This window comes from Cibotium barometz, chromosome 4 (assembly GCF_041138505.1).
Source record: "Cibotium barometz isolate CiBa-2024 chromosome 4, ASM4113850v1, whole genome shotgun sequence".
Taxonomy (NCBI): Eukaryota; Viridiplantae; Streptophyta; class Polypodiopsida; order Cyatheales; family Cibotiaceae; genus Cibotium; species Cibotium barometz.
In genome coordinates this window covers 3196231-3214288 of record NC_141049.1, presented here as the reverse complement: position 1 = coordinate 3214288, position 18058 = coordinate 3196231, and the positions used below count along the sequence as shown (strand labels likewise).

The following is an 18058-nucleotide window of genomic DNA, read 5'->3' as shown; positions in this document are numbered from 1 at the left end:
GGGAGTGTTGAGAGTGTTGATATCCCAAGCTCATCTACATCTTCATCGGCAGTACATCATGAGCTTGAGAGGGGCTGTTGAGATTCAAGCTCGATGTCAGTGTGAGCCAGCTATGCTATGTGCTGGCAGATTAGGTAGGAACATGTGTGAGACATAAATGACCGCGTGTCCAGCTGGTCATAGTGTGTGTGGACATTACATTAGGTTTACTTGTAGTGTGGACATAACACTATGTTGTGTTCTCCTTGGTGTGTGTGAGAGAGATGGTGACTATGGCTTCTCTCCTTCTTTATGGTTGATGATTATGGATTAGGGTTTGCTTCTCTTGTGTGTGTTACATCCTGCTCCTGTTTTTTATCACTAGCTAGGCAAAGATCAGATGGCTTCAAAGTGACACGTTTTGCATGCACCATGCACAAAACCGCGTCTTGGAAAAGCGAAACCAAAATATCCTCGGCACCTTGTTGCAAAGCGCCTAGTGCCGCCGCTTGCACACGATTGACATCCCGGCGCTGGTCGTGGATAATCTCTTTGACGAGATGCCCAAAAGGTGCCTTCGGAATAATTAGTGTGCAGGTCTTCTGATATTTGCGAATTTCTCTAAGGGCAACTGTCCCTAGTCTCCACCTTTGCTTCTTCTGCGTTGTTGGGGGCGGTGGTGCTTGCGCATGGCGAGTCCAAGCTGGCGTGTCATTTTTGAACTTTTGTCGCTGCTCTTGGAAGTTATCGGAAGGGGGTTCTGTGTGTTTAGGAATGGTTTTCCCCTTCTTAGCCTTTGCAGGTGTTGGAGTTTTCTTTGCCTTTGCAGATGGAGTCTTCTGAGCTGCTCTCTGCTCTGCCTCCTTCCTTACTCGCTCCTCTTCATCTTTCCTTTCTTTTTCCTCACAAAGCCTCCGTGTGTTTGCTGCCCTGGCTTCTCGTTCACGCTTCTGTCTCTTATTTTCTACTTCCTCAGCTGAGAGTTTTCTCTTTCCTTTACCAAGTGCATGAGCCAAGACTCTGTCTAGCATTGCATTGAGAATCCTATTACTCGGCAGGTGCTCCCTTTCTACTGTGTCTTCATTTCTCCTCTTTGTATATTCTGCTCGAAGACTTTGTATAGCCGCTTCCAAAATTGTGTCATCTTCGTATCCGGCCATTCGGCGCAGGTCAGCAACAAATCCACGAGATTTTCTGTTAAGCCAATCCTCCTCCGCAGCAAAGAATGCTAATCTTCTCTCATTGCTTGCGGCGGCTTGACCTTCTTCTACAGCCTTCTTATCTGCCTCTGCCTTCCTAACTGCCTCGTCTTCTTCCGCCTTCTTGGCAGCCTCATCCTCCTGTGCTTTCTTTGCTGCCTCGTCCTCCTCCTGTGTTCTGACGGTCTCTTCGGCTTCTTTTCTTGCTCTCTCAGCTGCCTCCATGTCCTCTGCTTCTTTCTGTAATCTCTCCGCTTCTTGGCGTTCTTGGGCTTCTTGGGCCTCTCGCTCAAGCCTCACACGCTCAGCTTCCAGATCCATTTGGGCTTGTGGGTAAATGTTTGGGATTTCAGTTCTATGTGCCACCGCCGGTAAGGGCCCAAGGTCTTTGAAAATGTCATCCTGCGTATTGGAGGGAGGATCATTTGGGGGCTCCATGTGCGTGAGATATTAGTGCACGAGCGAGAGAGAGAGAGAGAGCGCGCGCGCCCGAGAGAGTCAAAGGGAGAGGAAGAGAGAGAGCTCACAAGTCAAGACTTTTAAAAATGACTATAAAACTCACTGATATTTATAGGGGGCCAAAATTACAAAAAAGTCAATTTATAATAAACGCGCCAAAAAGTGGCGAACAAGAATTATTGGGTGGGTAACCACACGCGGCCATTTCTTAGTCGACCACTGTGCCATTGCCTCGCTCTTTCACGTGCCATTGATGCATTGCACCCTTCTCTTTCGCCTTGCACCTACCACCTTCATGATTTTGCGCCTCAAAGACAAATTTCCGGCTCGCTTTTGGGCCTTTCTCCCAGTAAGTGCACGGTAAAACCAATTGAACATTTCCTGAAATGCATTGCTGCGAACCTTGCCACCGCCATGACCCGTGTTCTTAAAATAGGCCTCCTTGGCTTGGTAATGTGATCGTTCCATGCCTTGGTTGCTCCCAGAGTGCAAGAGACCCATATTCATCTAGAAAGAAGGAACTGTGCGCATAGAGAATATGCATGTAGTGTGTTATATGAGTTCCCCCCCAAGCATCGATCATTTCTTCTGTGAATCTTGAAGTCTTGAATGTAGCTATCTCTGCTTCATCAAGATACGGGTGCTCAAGAAGCCTCATCATCTCATCACAAGCTTCCCACACATGTGCACGCTTCAATCCTAGTGTTGCCTCATTGCCTCGATAGGTTGTTACATCACAAATTTGCTTCCATAATTCAAAATGTGTATGGCTTTGAGCCTCACCATAGTTTGAGAGCAGGTGTCTTGCTTTTGCACCACCCATACATATCTTATTAGGGTTATCTTTTTGATGGGTTTTTGCGATCCTTAGAGAGGGTGACAGCACCTGCGTGAAGCCCCACACGGATGATAAAACAACTTCAAGCTCTTGGATGCCTGTTCTCGCCGTGACTCTGGCTCCATGTTCCAAGCATAATTGATGTGGAGCATCAACAATTTGTCCAGAATTCTAAGTCTTGCGTGCAAGGTACACACATGTACTCGCGACAGTGGAATTGAAAGAATAGGGTTCCAAGTAGCATCCTCCTCTGCGCGAGATGGTGTCTTGCTTTGATTGCAGCTCATAATTCCATTGAGCCAGACGTGCATACCCTTCCCTTTTTGTAATTGATTTGAGCCCTTTGCACTTGCCTGCTTACGACCTTTCACCTTGGTTGCTTTTTTGGCCTTCCCCACTGCGACACTTGGCATCCTTGGATGACAACAAAAGATGCATGGAAACAAAGTGTTAGCACCGCTTTTAGTTCCCAACATGCATTTGAGGGTCTTGAGATCACCACCAAGGTGCCACTCAAGGTGCCACTCAAGGTGCCACTCTATTTCAAAGTGACCAGTGCCAGGCACATGCAAGACTTCACCATTTGATTGCCTGTGTATCACTACTTGAATACCTGTACGGGTGAAGTACCACCTCAGACTGTCATGGTCCTCGTGCGGAAGGGTCCATGCCGCCTGCCACCATATGTCCTTCTCAGATTGCACTCCAAAGTAATCTTGCTTGCGTCGCTTTGTGTGCAAGTTATTCTCCGCATCACCTGTTTCATCTTCGCCGTCTAAGCTCTTTCGCTTCAATGCCCTGCTCATGAGTGTCAGACTTGTATGTTCCACCCTTTGGCCCTTTACAACCTGACATTCATCCAATTTGAGGACAAATATAGCCTTTCCATCTGTCTCCTCTAATGTCATATCATAAAACCGAATCATAGCTCGTTGAAGCACCTCCACCTCGACGTAAACATTGTTAAACTTGTTGTAAGCAAAATCTTTTGAATTTGACATTGGCATGCTACCATCCACCCATCTATAGCCGCCTAGCAAGTCGGCAATATTGTTGTTTGCTGACTTCCTTGCCATAACTATACTGTATGGTGTTGGAAGTATAGATCGTGTCATTCCTTTGCCTCGTAGACGTGTTGTGATGCAAGTATACAAAGCCCTGTATCCCTTATCACTGATACCTGCTGTGTCGCACACAGTGAGCATGTCAACGGGACTGACAATCTGCTCGAATTCCTTGAGAAAATACTTTTGAATCCTGTCACGTAATGCACCATTTACTGGATTGGTTATCATATTGATTACTTTCTGCTCTAGAATAATGTGCTCAAGGATAGACTCCTCAATATTGGAACAACCTAATATTGCTTTAGCACATTCCCTGGACATCACATAGTTCAGAGTCAATGACATAACTATATGAAAAAGGAATGTAATGCTAGTTTTGAAGCTGTGATTACCTTGTTTGATGCACACGTCGCTTGCGAGCCCCCCCATCTTTGGAAAGAAGACTCAGAGGCTTGCGCTTTCGCTGCCTTGCATTATATCCCACAGGGAGGTGAGTGAAATGATCGACACATCGGCGAAGGTTCCGAGTTGAGTTTCGAAGACGGAGATAGTTCTCTATAGCTCGATCCCTGCTTTCCACACCTTCATCAAGCTTCATCTTCTACTCTGCATCCTCCTTCTCTAGATCCTTGACTCGAGCCAGCATATGTTCCTTTGTGGCCATGAAAGTTGACGCACATTCTTCCTTTTCTGCCTTGCATAATTTTAGAAGCTTCCTGAGGTGATTTTGATTTGAGAGTTCCTGCAAGTACAAAGAATAGAGCCTCTGACAGTACCCTAACAAACCATTATAACCATCACCCAAGAAGCGTACGACCAAAATGATATTACGAAAAGGGGGAGGTGCACCAATCTGTGGATCAAGGGGATAAATGCTTCCATCAGTCCAAAGATCAATGGCTTTTGCACCTTGAAGTCGTAGCACCTCAGCAGGAATACATCCCTTCGTTCGATTACTTCGCATTATGGCATACTCCTCGTCTAAGTCCACGTGCAAGCGAAACTTTGATTGCTTGTTGGTGATGTCCCGTAGAGCCATTGTACCTAGTAAATGGAGATGGAGATGTAGATGGATACAGAGATGGAAATGTGGATGGTGATGGAGATGATGGAGATGGAGGATGGAAATGTGGATGGTGATGGAAATGATGGACATGATGGAGATGGAGGATGGAAATGTGGATGGTGATGGAGGAGATGAAGATGGAGATGGTGATGGAGATGGAGGTGGAGGAGATGCAGATGGATACAGAGATGGAAATGGAGGCCTTGAGGAGATAGATATGGAGAGCTTGCTAGTGATGGAGATGGAGAGCTTCAGCTTGCAAGGATGTGTAGATCTGTACCTACACAGGAGGGGATGGTGAGCTCTTCCATGAGAGCTGGTGGAGAGGATGATAGATATGGAGAGCTTGCTAGTGATGGAGATGGAGAGCTTCAGCTTGCAAGGATGTGTAGATCTGTACCTTCACAAGAGGGGATGGTGAGCTCTTCCATGAGAGCTGGTGGAGAGGATGATGGAGTAGGAGGTCCAGATTTGCAGGCCATGGCTCCTAGAGAGAGAAAAAGAAGCCCTTACCCAAGTAAAACACCTTAAATGCGTTTTAGAGAGAGAGTGTAGAGAGTGGGATCTGCAGCACCTCCAAAAAGGGAGGGAACAAAGTGATGAAAATTTTCAAACATTCTTTGTGAAAGGTACTTCACTACAAGACAAAAAGGCAGTTAGGTCCATATTCCTTCCCAAGGACAGAAGATCTAATGATTAGATCACGTTTTGGCCTATTTTCTTTTTTGTAGAAAAGGGAAAATGCATTTTCAGGCCTAGGCCACTAGCTTGGTCAAAGCTTGATTAGCATTTTAAGCATTTCACTAAGTGTCCAAATAAAAGGGCCCAAGAAGACCCCAAACAAGTCCTAATGTGAAGCAACAAGATCATACCTTCTCATTTTCATCAGCAACAAGAAGTTCATCTTTCCAAAGATTTATTCCTCTCCCCTCCAGTCCAGCCTCTTCTTTAAGCTTTCCCTTGTGAAGTGCTGAGAGATTCATAGCTTTCTGTGTGAGCTGGAAGGCAGCTTCATCTGGCTCTTGGAAATTTTCAGCCTCTTTGAAACAAATAGTAAGGGCCTCTGCAAGATCAAAAGTTGTTTCCAAAGCCAGTAGTGAATGGTCATCCTCTATGCCAACCTCCTTGTCAAGCCTTGAAGCCTGGGCAATAAGGGAAATGGCATAGTCCTCCCTCAAATTGAACATACACTCTATATCATGGAGGAAAACATAATCTTTACCACCAATCAAGACACCTAGAAGCATGGGCACTGCATAGTTGCTGCTCTGAACATCAAAATCTTCAACTGGCTATGCTGCCCTAAGAGTTTCAGTCCTCACAGTTGAACAAGGTCAAGAGTAGCCACTTGCAGCCCCTCATCCTGGAGGTTGATATCTTCTTCCTGCTCTGCCATATCTGTTGCCACAGGAACATCCTCTTTTTCCTCTGCTACAGATGTATCTTCTTCTTCAGCCTCCTGCCCTTGCTCTTCTAGAGAGTGCTGATGGAAGACAATGTACATAAGGAATGCCATGGTTTCCTCAAGCACTCTACACTTTCTGGTGTGCAAGTTACAGCTGAATTTATATTCCTCAGGCAGGCTGTCAAATCTTCTATTCACATGATGGTACCTCAGCCTGTCAATGGAGACAATATGATTTATATGCACAAAAACCTTTTCACCTTCCACAATTCTTCCTGCCTCTGTCAGTTATTTGAAGGTATCCCAATGGTCTGAAAGAAAATCTCTGTGATGCTCCAGTACTACAGAGCTCATAGTGAACTCCCTGTTGAAAATACTATGGTATATGTGAAATTTCCTCTGAGCCTTGCACTTGTGAAGAAAGTCAAATAGGAGCAAATCTGGAGATTTGTCCTCTTCTGGTTCCCTTTGTTTTGAAAGGGAAGACTCACCTTTCTGCTCCAGTCTCTTGCTTTTTCCTGAACAAAAATTTATATATCATGAATTCTATATGCTGACATATGCAATCAGGGAATGTATAGGATATCACCAAACAACTCTCTTCATGAGCACACATGAATCACCTGGTGATTGCTGTGGTCTAAGTATAGCAGCAAAAAAGTCCAGCTTCCTCTTGAAAGGAGGGGCTTGAGAATCAACTGTTCCAAAGCAAAAACTTTTATCATCATCAAGGAAGAAATCCCCAGGGCCATAGAAAGCAAAACAATAAGGAAGAAGTGAAAACCAAAAGGGACACAGGAATTTGCAAGAAAACGCGATGCAGGGCCATTTGGAAAATGTCAAGTACTCTCCTCGCATTTTGTTGCAAATTCTCCATTTCTATTGACATCCATCTCCAATCAAATGCTAGGAACATCTTACAGTGTCCTGGACAGTAAATGATACTAGGAGGGATTCCCCAGGGCCAAAGAGAGCAAAACAAAGAGGAAGAAATGAAAACCAAACTAATATAAGAATTTGTAGGAAAACGCGATTTAGGCCATTTGGAAAATATAAAGCACTCTCCTCGCATTTTGTTGCAAACTTCTAGGTCCTATTCATATCCATCTCCAATCAAATCCTAGGGTGATGTACCAGATTCTTAGGCAGTAAGATTCAAGAACTCTATGGATGGAAGAAACACATTAGGGAAAAACGGAGCTCATTTTGGGGCCCTGTAAGAAATTCATTATTTTTCGATTTATTTCTCTCCTAAAAGATCTCAAAAATAATAAAATATGGAAACATGGCTCAGAACTGTCAGTAAGGACCACTGAACTGTCAGTTCAGAAAAGAATAAGATAATCTTTTGTCTAACTAACACGATTTTGCATTAAATATCTCCTTTTTTTTTGTTTCTCGAAGATTTCGCATCTCTTTTGACGACGTGTGCAGGCCTCTCATAAAGAATCCATCACTGAACTTAATGATTGTATGGATACCGCCACACTTCCACAATTCATGTTACAAAAAGACTATGAGATTGACAAGCCAACTTTGCAACCTCAGAAGCACAAAAATGGCCGATACTAGTGAAGTACAATCTCAGAAGAAGCGATTATATCATCTTCACATCGACTTAGAAGAACAATATGCTCCAGCACAAAAAAGACGAAAGGATACGGTGCTAAATGCTCAACAACGGGAAAATATGAGAAGAGAAGGGCTCCAACATATTGACTTATGGTGTGATGGAAGTATATATCCAAAATGTCTAGTACAAAACTCTACACCTCCATTTGTCAATCCAACCACACTATTGAGGTTTGCGGGCGATGGACAAAATGGACTTCTTGGTTATATTTCAGCACAGTCTGCATTTGCAGAAACATATAAAACAATGTACCTACAAGAAAAGGGAGCCAGGATTCAAGAGATAGCTATTCGTGCAAAATTGGAGCAGCAGTTGCAGAATGAAATTGAGGAGCATTCAAAGAGTAAAAAAGAGTTAACAAGATCAAGAAGGAAGAGAACCATGCTTGGAGACAGACAACGAAGTAGGAAGATTAAAAACATTGCAAATTTGAAGGCTGGGACTGGTGGGATGCAAGCGAAGAATTCAGGAAGCAAGGTTAGTTTGCAATTTTTTATTTTTTAAACTCAAAAATACTCTCAAATGACTATATGTATTTTGTCCATTAATGCAAAACAGGATTGGAAGTGTTGAATAATATAGGCATATTGTCTTGTTACTATATTGTTACTATAGGAAATTATTGGAGCCTGCAAAAGAAAATATGGATCCCAACCTTCTTCCAGTTAAACAAATGAAAGGATTGCTTTCTTGTGGTGTAGCAAAAGGTTTGATTGAAGAAAAAAAATATAAAACAATCAAACGCAATGTTGTAGAGGACTTTATATCCAATAATCAAGTTGATGGTACTACAATCCAAGAGGCTCTTGATGTTAGTGGAGTTAGCAGGAAGGGATATAGTTCGATTTTCCATGCGATATCCTCAACTTTGAGAGATCAAAGGATTAAACGAGTTTTACTGCCAAATCCAGCAATTTGAATGAAAGTATAGATGAGTTTATTGGACCATATATCCATATTGAAGATATATTTCATGGTGCTAAAGGAACCACTGTGTATGACCCTTGGAACAATATATTTGTAGATCTACAACAACTTCAAAGAAGAATGGTCGAGTTTTATGGAATAACATTTGAAGAGTGCAAAGGCATTTTGAAATTTGTTATCAAACTGGATGAGTGTGAGGTTGTAAAGGAAAAGAAAATGGAAAGGATTACTATCACATTGATGAATGGAGCACTTGATACATCATTGAATGAAGCGAGTTCGAAGTATTTTAGTGTGCAGTCAGAGAAACACATATGGTGGTTGGGCTCATTCCAGGTATGATCATTTTTTATTTCGTACTTGATTTTAGTCAATGTTTTCAAATCTTTTATAGTAAGACTTTTGTTTTGTATAATCACAGGCAAAGACAAAAGACCATGAAACACTAGATTGGGTGTTTCACCACATGGAAATACCAAGAATAATTAAAAGACAGGTGCAAGGAGAGAATCTCCATGTTGCAGGAAAAGGTGATTTTCAAGTAGAGTGGCACATGGCGGGGGATCTTAAAACACTTAAGTGCATGTATAACGTTAGTAAAGGAGGTAACTCAAAGTCTCCTTGTCTTTACTGCAAAGAATCAGCGCAAGTAATGGATTCTAAATGGTGGAAGAGAGCACCTAATAGAGATAAAGTTGACCCTGACTTCAAGGCCATTCTTGACATTCCACTATGTAATGTTCACATATGCACATTGCATGCTCTATGTCGAATTATTGAGAAATTGGTATTTTTGTATATTGGATTTACTTGGAAACTCCGTCCCGAAAGAAATAGAAAGGATGCTCTTCATGCATTGGAAAAAGTGTTATCCGATATAGGTCTGCATGGAGGTGATGTTCATATCACAAAGGATTTTAAAAAGTCTAGCAATGGCAAGGAGGTACCAATCAAGCCCTCTATTGGTGGTGTTAAGGCAAGAAGATTCTTGTCTCGACCCAAACACAATAGTAAGCAAGTAAGGCAAGGTAGAACAGTTTCAAGGATTAGTTATGGATTGTGGAAGCAAGTCCATAATGCCGTGAAAGATCATGAGGCAGATGGGGAAGCACGAAATGTGAAGGCAGAGGTGTGGAGGTCTCTTGATCAACTCTTCATGTTCTGTGACAATGTAACATGGACAAAGAGTGATTACAAGAACTTTGAAGAGGCAATAAAACATTTTGGGAAGTCAATGAAAGACGCATGGACAGCCTGCAATATAACTCACTACATGGTAAAGTGATGTCTTCTTCTTTTACTTAAGTGTGATCCTCTTTTCTTTTATAACTTACTATGCATTCTTATGTCTTTGTGAAAACAGCATATCATCTACAACCACCTTCCCTATTTTGTCAAAAAGTATGGATGCCCAGCAATTTGGTCTACCCAAGGCATGGAGAAGTCTCACTACATGGCACGTAATGCATTTTTCAGACACACACAACACTATGGAGGGAGTCAAAAGGCAAATAGTCTGAAGGAAGTCTTCCAATGGTTTTACCGAGGCATTCTACAAAGGCTGCATGCTAAAAGAAAAGTTGCTAGCTCCAAAGTCAAGCTTGCTTTTATTCTAGCCCAAAAGCAAAGACGAAGACAAACTTTGGACAATTCAATGGCAGCAGAGAGACATAGACAGTGGAGGGATTCGAAGATATTTAGAAACCATAAATGGACAAGTAAACATGAATAGCAGTTTGTAACTTATTGGTGTTATGTGCACATGTTTTCAAACTCAATCAATAGATTTTTATTCTGTGGAACAAGTGACTCTTGGTGTAATGCCTATATGTTTTGAGACTCCATCAAAAGTAAGTCTTTTGTGAAACATGTGATCTATATTAACAAGCATCAATACATCCATATATTAACACACAAAAAATTCAATCAATACTACTTAATTATGCTAGACATACTGTTGATCCTTACCAATAAAATACTGAGTGTCAAACACTTTTAGAAGCTTTTGAGTGTGGGAAGAGTACTGAAGTGTCGTACGGTGATGGGACAAATGCAAAAGGGTACTGATCGTCCGTACAGACAAGGAACTGATGAGGATCAAAGACTTTGTACAAATCAGTTCAACTTCAACATAATGTTTATGCTATATTTGATGACTAAATCCTATTACTCCCAAGGCTTGCGAGTCGGAACTCTCTTTTTGAACTTGATTGGACTCTTTTTCTTCCTTATTGGCTTGATGTCGACTTTCTGTTTATCAATGCTTGCCTCTGTTGCTTGTCTGAGAGGGGTATCCTTGTCTTCAGCTATCTCCACGTGTTCTTCTTCTTGGATTGTGTGGCCTGGTGCAATCATGGGTGGCTCTCGAAACCTTATAAGCTTGTGTTTTCCATAGCCCTCTAGACATTTGGGCTCCTTAACACCACATGCTAATGCATAGGAAGTGTAAGACAAAAAGTAAGAGGCCCTAGAGGCTTGCTTATTCACATAATCTCCAAATATATCTATGGCGGACAACCTCTCTATTAAAATGATCTTTTCCTTTTGCCATGGAAGATCATGTCCACCTAATACCCTAGACAAACATTTAAAGAAGTAAACAATGGCTTCTCCATTGTTGCTCAACTGCCTATGGTAAATCAAGATCTTAGCACTGCCTAGATCATGAATATAATGAGCTAGGCTTGACATTTTGCCAAACCCAGCTGGCCTGCTTCCACTTGATCTCTGGAGGAATGTGTCATCCTCAATTTGTAGCTGCCATGTATCAAAAGATTATAGTGAGACAATGATACATAACTACAAAACATTTAAACACAACATAAAGTATTTGATTTGAAGTAATAATATCATACCCTCTCATTTTCATCAGCAACAAGAAGTTCATCTTTCCAAAGACTTATTCCTCTCCCCTCCAGTCCAGCCTCTTCTTTAAGTTTTTCCTTATGAAGTGATGAGAGATTCATAGCTTCCTGGGTGAGCTGGAAGGCAGCTTCATCTGGCTCTTGGAAATTTTCAGCCTCTTTGAAACAAATAGTAAGGGCCTCTGCAGGATCAAAGGTTGTTTCCAAAGCTAGCAGTGAATGGTCATCCTCTATGCCAACCTCCTTGTCAAGCCTTGAAGCCTGGGAAATAAGGGAAATGGCATAGTCCTCCCTCAAATTGAACATACACTCTATATCATGGAGGAAAACATAATCTTTACCACTAATCAAGACACCTGGAAGCATGGGCACTGCATAGTTGCTGCTCTGAACATCAAAGTCTTCAACTGGCTGTGCTGCCCTAAGAGTTTCAGTCCTCAGTTGAACAAGGTCAAGAGCAGCCACTTGCAGCCCCTCATCCTCGAGGTTGATATCTTCTTCCTGCTCTGCCATATCTGTTGCCATAGGAATATCCTCTTTTACCTCTGCTACAGATATATCTTCTTCTTCAGTCTCCTGCCCTTGCTCTTCTAGAGATTGCTGTTGAAAGACAATGTACATAAGGAATGCCATGTTTTCCTCAAGCACTCTACACTTTCTGGTGTGCAAGTTACAGCTGAATTTATATTCCTCAGGCAGGCTGTCAAACCTTCTATTCACATGGTACCTCAGCTTGTCAATGGAGACAATATGATTTAAATGCACAAAAACCTTTTCACCTTCCACAATCCTTCCTGCCTCTGTCAGTTGTTTGAAGGTATCCCAATGGTCTGAAAGGAAATCTCTGTGATGGTCCAAAAGAGAGCTCATAGTGAACTCCCTGTTGAAAATACTGTGGTATATGTGGAAGTTCCTTTGAGCCTTGCACTTGTGAAGAAAGTCAAATAGGAGCAAATCTGGAGATTTGTCCTCTTCTGGTTCCCTTTGTTTTGAAAGGGAAGACTCACCTTTCTGCTCTAGTCTCTTGCTTTTGCCTGAAGCAAAATTTATATAACATGAATTCTATATGCTCACATATGCAATCAGATAATGTATAGGATATCACCAAACAAAACTCTTCATAAGCACACATGAATCGCCTGGTGATTGCTGTGGTCTGAGTACAGCAGCAGAAAAGTCCAACTTCCTCTTGAAAGGAGGGGCCTGAGGATCAACTGTTCCAAAGCAAAAACATTTCTCATCATCAAGAAAGACATCTCCATGGACATAGAAAGCAAAACAATGAGCAAACAGTAAAAACCAAAAGAGACACAAGACTTTGCAACAAAACGCGATGCAGATCCATTTGAAAAATGTAAAGTGCTCTCCTCGCATTTTGTTGCAAATTCTGAATTTCTACTGACATCCATTTCCAATCAAATGCTAGGGATATCTCACAATGTTCAGGACAGTAAATGATGCAAGGAGGAATTCTCCAGTGCAAAAGAGATTAAAAGAAGGAGGAAAAAATAAAAACTAAAACAAATATCTGAATTTGCAGGAAAACGCGATTTGGGGCATTTGGAAAATGTAAACCACTATAATCGCATTTTGTTGCAAAATTCTAAATCCTACTCATATCCATCTCTAATCAAATCCTAGGGTGATCTGCTAGATTTCTAGGCACTGAGATTTAAGAATTCTACATATGGAAGAAATATATATCAGAAAACATTGGAAAGGGTATAGATCTCTGACCTTTCTTTTCCTCTTCCATACTGTTGGAATAGCCCTGGAGATTCTCCTGCTCTCTTCCAAAACTGAGCTGTAGCACTGGTAACCTGGAGATCTGGTAATGGTAGTAGTCTTCAGACAGGTTGCAGAGTGGATGGAGTGTGTTGGGTAGAAAGTGGTCAAAGTGGGAAAGAAAAGGATGATGGGAGGGTGCTGGCAGGGATGGAATACGGGGAGGGAAAAGTGTTAATGGATCTAATTATGAAATCATGATTGGCACAATTTCCAAGGCAAAAAGTGACCCACAAATTTCAAATCCCAAAAGATCTGGTGGGACCCACACGTGTTAAAAAACGACTATATCTCACACGTGTGGTATTTAATAACTCCATTATTTGTATTTTGTAATAATCTACTCTCCTAACTCAGTTCTCTTGCATCTCTACCTCCCTACTCTACACCATCAGCATCCAGACCAGCAGCAAAGGTTCATACCCAGCACAGGATACTCATCATCAGCACAGCACACTTGCAGATAGCTTCCAGGTTAGTAAGAAAATCTTTTTCCTTTTCTTCTTGTTTAATAGTATATTAGGGTAAGGAATTGATTGATGTGATGTAGGTTACATATTATGATAAATATTATATGCATTTTTTAGATTTTCTCCACTGCATGTAGAAGCAGGAAGACTTTTTATTTGGGCCTGTTGAATGAGAGTTTGATCACTTCTTGATGTCCATAGGCTCAATCCATGTTGCACCAAGCTGCATACACACTGAAATGACTAAAGGCATGCTGAAGTATGTTGTCTCTAGAATTTGCAGCAAAACGCGAGGAGAGGATTTTAGAAATCTCAAAATAGTCCAAATTGCATTTTGTTGCAAATTTTAAAATGCTTCTTCATCCACCCATTTCAGGCCTGCATAGTTCTTCTATAAACACAATACATATTGTTTATAGTTGGAAAGATAGAGAATTCATCATATGAATGCAATAGCATGTTGTTTCAAGTATTTGTAGAAAAACACGATTTTGAGCTGTTACAAATTTCAAATCATCATAATCGCCTTTTGTTGCAAATTGTTCAATTTTGCTTCATCCAATTTGTCATCACCTTCTTTAATCATTCTATGTTCTCCATGTTTCTAATCTTTTACTATTGCTTTGTATGGACCTTTTCAGAGTGATGGCAAGAACCAAGGCAACTGCAAGGAGGTCTGGCAAGGGGCCAGGGCTTGCAGCAGCAGCAGCTGGGGCTGATGTCAAGGAATCTAGTGTGCCTACAAAAGGAAGAGTTGCACATGGCAGGAAGGGGAAGCCAATGAGCATGCTGCAGCAAAAGTCCAAGAGGTTAAAGCATTCTGCTGGTGTGCTAAAGGAGATCAGGAAACAACAAAAAGCTATAGGCTTTGCAATCCCCAAGGCACCTTTTCAGAGGCTAGTGAGAGAAATTTGTGATAGCTGGCACCTTGGTTTCAGGTAGAACAGGACTGCCATTCTTTCCTTACAGGAAATGGCAGAGGATTACTTGGAGAAGTACTTTGAAGATGCAATGCTTGTAGCAGCCCATGCTCACAGGGTAACTCTGATGGCCAAGGACTTCAACCCATTGTCCAGAGTGAGGTGGAGGTATGACAAGCTGGTCCATCCTGTGGAATGGCAGGACATTAAAATGAGAGACATATTATTAATTCCACCTACAAGGAAATTGAAGGCAGAAAAGGTGAAGGTTGTTGAAGTGACCCACTCAATGAGCACCAGTCAATGAGAAAGCTGCTTATGAGGAGTCACTGAAGCAGCAAATAGAGGAATCCAAATCTGCTATAAATGTGGAGACTGTACAGATGGAGCTACAGATACAGAGAAGGTTGCAGGAGCTGGGCCCTAACATAGTTGTCCATATTGAAGATGATTTTTCAGAGAATAATTTTGACTTGACAAGAGCATGCTTGGCAGCATTGGCTCATAAGAATGAGTATTGCTCAGATACTATCATTCTTGCAATGCTCTAGTAAGTGTCTTTTATTTTACATTTGTTTGCAAAACAATCCTTATTGTACCTCCTCCCTTACACCTTACCTTAATTATTGTTTTGTCCAATGTAACATGATGAGAAGCTGGCTGAACCATGCTGTACAGCATACAGTTTATATTATTGATCCTGCAATTTCCTTCAAGTTAAGAGATCCAAAGGAAACTCCCATGGATATTTCCAATTGGTTCAGACACTGTGATTTTGATCATGTTGATATTTTGCTACTTCCATACCATAACAAGTATGTGTGTGGCTGCTTCTTTTGGGATTTTCCTTCAAGATTGAGTACTCTTGTAGCCTTTGATTTCTTAATGCTTTTTTCCTTATGCAGTGACCACTGGAGCTTTGCTTCTATTGACATCCAGCAGAAGCAATGCTTTTTATTCAACTCTCTTAGAAACACACACAGAGAGGTTAAATTGTAAGTGGTTTGTGTGCTATTTTTAACTTTAAACTTCATTATTTGGATTTAATGCACACTAACTGAATTATATGTATTGCAGTTGTATTAGAAGACTTCTAGATGCATTGGATCAGTGTCCTCCTAATGTCAATCTTTTGGATTCAATAGAGCCAATAGATTTAGAGGTAGAAAGTTGCTCCCTCTACTGATGTCTATTTCATGCTATGCCTTTGAACTTATTGAATAATTTTATTTTGTTCAGACATTAACAGTTTCTAACATATCTTTCCAACTATCCAGACACCACAACAAGATGATTCAAGTAGCTGTGGTGGCTGGAGAGTGCTGATTAGTGCCAAATATATACTTTCAAGCTATTTTGAGATAGGACAGCCAGAGCTTGTAAGAAAAAATAATTTTCATTTAGCTTCAAAAAATTTGATATTGGTACAAAGTGTTCTAAATCATCATATCTCATTGCAGATGAGAGAAGATAGCTTCAACTCGAGCTATGTGTATAGTTTCAGAGCTGATATAATTTGGAAGTTTTTGAAGTATGCCTTCCCCAAACCTATTGTACCAGCTACTGTCGAGTTAGGTGAGAGCTCTAAAGTCCGAGAAGGTGTCATACACCTTGATGACACAGATGATGCAGATGTGGTGCCACAAGAACAAGGACCTAGTGCTGATGAGGAGAAGCCACAAGAACAAGGACCTGTTGCTGCTGATGATGTTATTGAGGAAATGATGGAGCAACAGCAAACAGATGCTCCAGGGGTAGTAGAGGAGACAATGGAGCAGCACCAAGAGACTGTACACGACAAGATGGAGCAACAGAAAGTAGATTCTCCAAATAAAGATGATACGGTGAGCTTGGACCATGTAGAGCAGCCTCTAGATCAGCCTGTAGATAAATAGAAAATTGTTGTCAAGAATATGTTCTACATATGTAATTAAACACTTCTGTACAGAATTTTACATTTCTGAATATAATACCTTTGTTTATGGAGTCTGTGTTATCTCAATTTTAAAATTTTCAATGTCTTTGCATTTTATTGATCTCTCTCTTCTTTTGAGCACCTGCAAAAAAGCAATATGAAACAATAGGGTAAAGTAAACTAATAGCAGTGCTTAATGAGACTAGGATAAGTCACATGGTATACCTTCTTATTGTTGTAGATAAATAAAAAGTCCTTTGAAATAGAACCTTTTGTCTCAAATAGAATGTCATTGCGCAATTGAGCTAGGGAGCAACATTGTCTTAATGTGATATTGACTAGGACATCACCATTCTCAACAACATCAATATCAAGAAGTTTATTTTCTGCACCAAAAGAATCTTCATCTTGATCCATAGGGACTAGTTTTGTACCTAGCATTCGACTGCGCTTATAATAAAAAGAAAAAATAAAATTTTGTGATGCAACCATATACTTCAGTTGCATAGAAGGTTGGACAACCTCACAAAACACTGAACTACATGTCTTCTTATCCCAACCTTTATCCAAAAATTGTGGCATGCATGCCAGACTTGTTGCTTGAACTGTGAACATTGTTTTTGAAACCTTCACTGGAAAGGTATTAAACAAGTCTACAAAAACTGTGAGAGGCATGCACAAAGAAATTTTTATTATCCTTGTGGCAATATTGGGCCTCAGAGCTTTCTGTACTTCTTTGAAAAGCTTGGCTCTATATGCCTCTGTAACACTAAAATGTGGGAGAGGCCAATCCACTGAATTCCATGCTGGAAGGTCTTGTTTTCTTAACACACCATGTGTGTTTGCATTGTCCAGCAACTGATAAAAATGATCAGTAAAAAATATACCAGATTGAGCTAGCTCTGTTGCACATCGACCTTCGTATTGTTGTTCTCCTATTGATCCATGCAAAACATCTATAAATCCCAGAATACAATCGATGTTTTGCCATGTCTCATACGATGAAGGGTATAAATCTGAAATAAAATAACACAAGAATATCAGTAAGCAAAGAAAGAAAGCTTTGTCTTAAAAATCCATGCACCTCATAAAGAACAAAACCACAATAGAAAAATATACAATTAGGCCTATGTTGCGGAAGATCATTTGGATAGTCTCGCAAGACAAGTTCTTTATGCATGTACACATGCTGAATCAAAACTTCTTTCACCGATATCTTTCCTCTGGTGATTTTAAAATCTCGTACTCTTCCCTTCCATGATGCCAAGAAAATATTTTTTGTCTGGGGTCTCTTTCTTTTACTAGGTTGCATGAGCACCCATGCTCCTTTCGAAACAGTAAACCTTTCCCAAGTTCCTTCCGTTTTGACTGTACTTGAATTCTCTACCGAAGAAATAGAAGAAGCAGGTCGACGGGGTAAGGATGTGTGGTATAATTCTGCCTTCATAGCATTATCATCCACAGAGCGTCTTCCACAAGAACGACCATAGTTTTTATTCACCATGGATACCTTGTGAATCTGTAACCACAG

The 18058-nt window shown here is 41.0% G+C and overlaps 1 protein-coding gene across 1 annotated transcript in view; it reads left to right on the top strand.

The window, feature by feature from the left end:
* The window catches only part of LOC147638812 (uncharacterized), a 36267-nt gene extending 19760 nt beyond the window's left edge, over positions 1 to 16507 (top strand). Inside the window, exons 2-5 of the mRNA XM_086783862.1 lie at positions 15518 to 15607; positions 15690 to 15774; positions 15890 to 15991; positions 16073 to 16507. Of these exons, the coding sequence (XP_086639988.1) occupies positions 15518 to 15607; positions 15690 to 15774; positions 15890 to 15991; positions 16073 to 16507 (712 nt within the window). The remainder of the gene's footprint in view (positions 1 to 15517; positions 15608 to 15689; positions 15775 to 15889; positions 15992 to 16072) is intronic.
* Positions 16508 to 18058: the final 1551 nt, after the last annotated feature.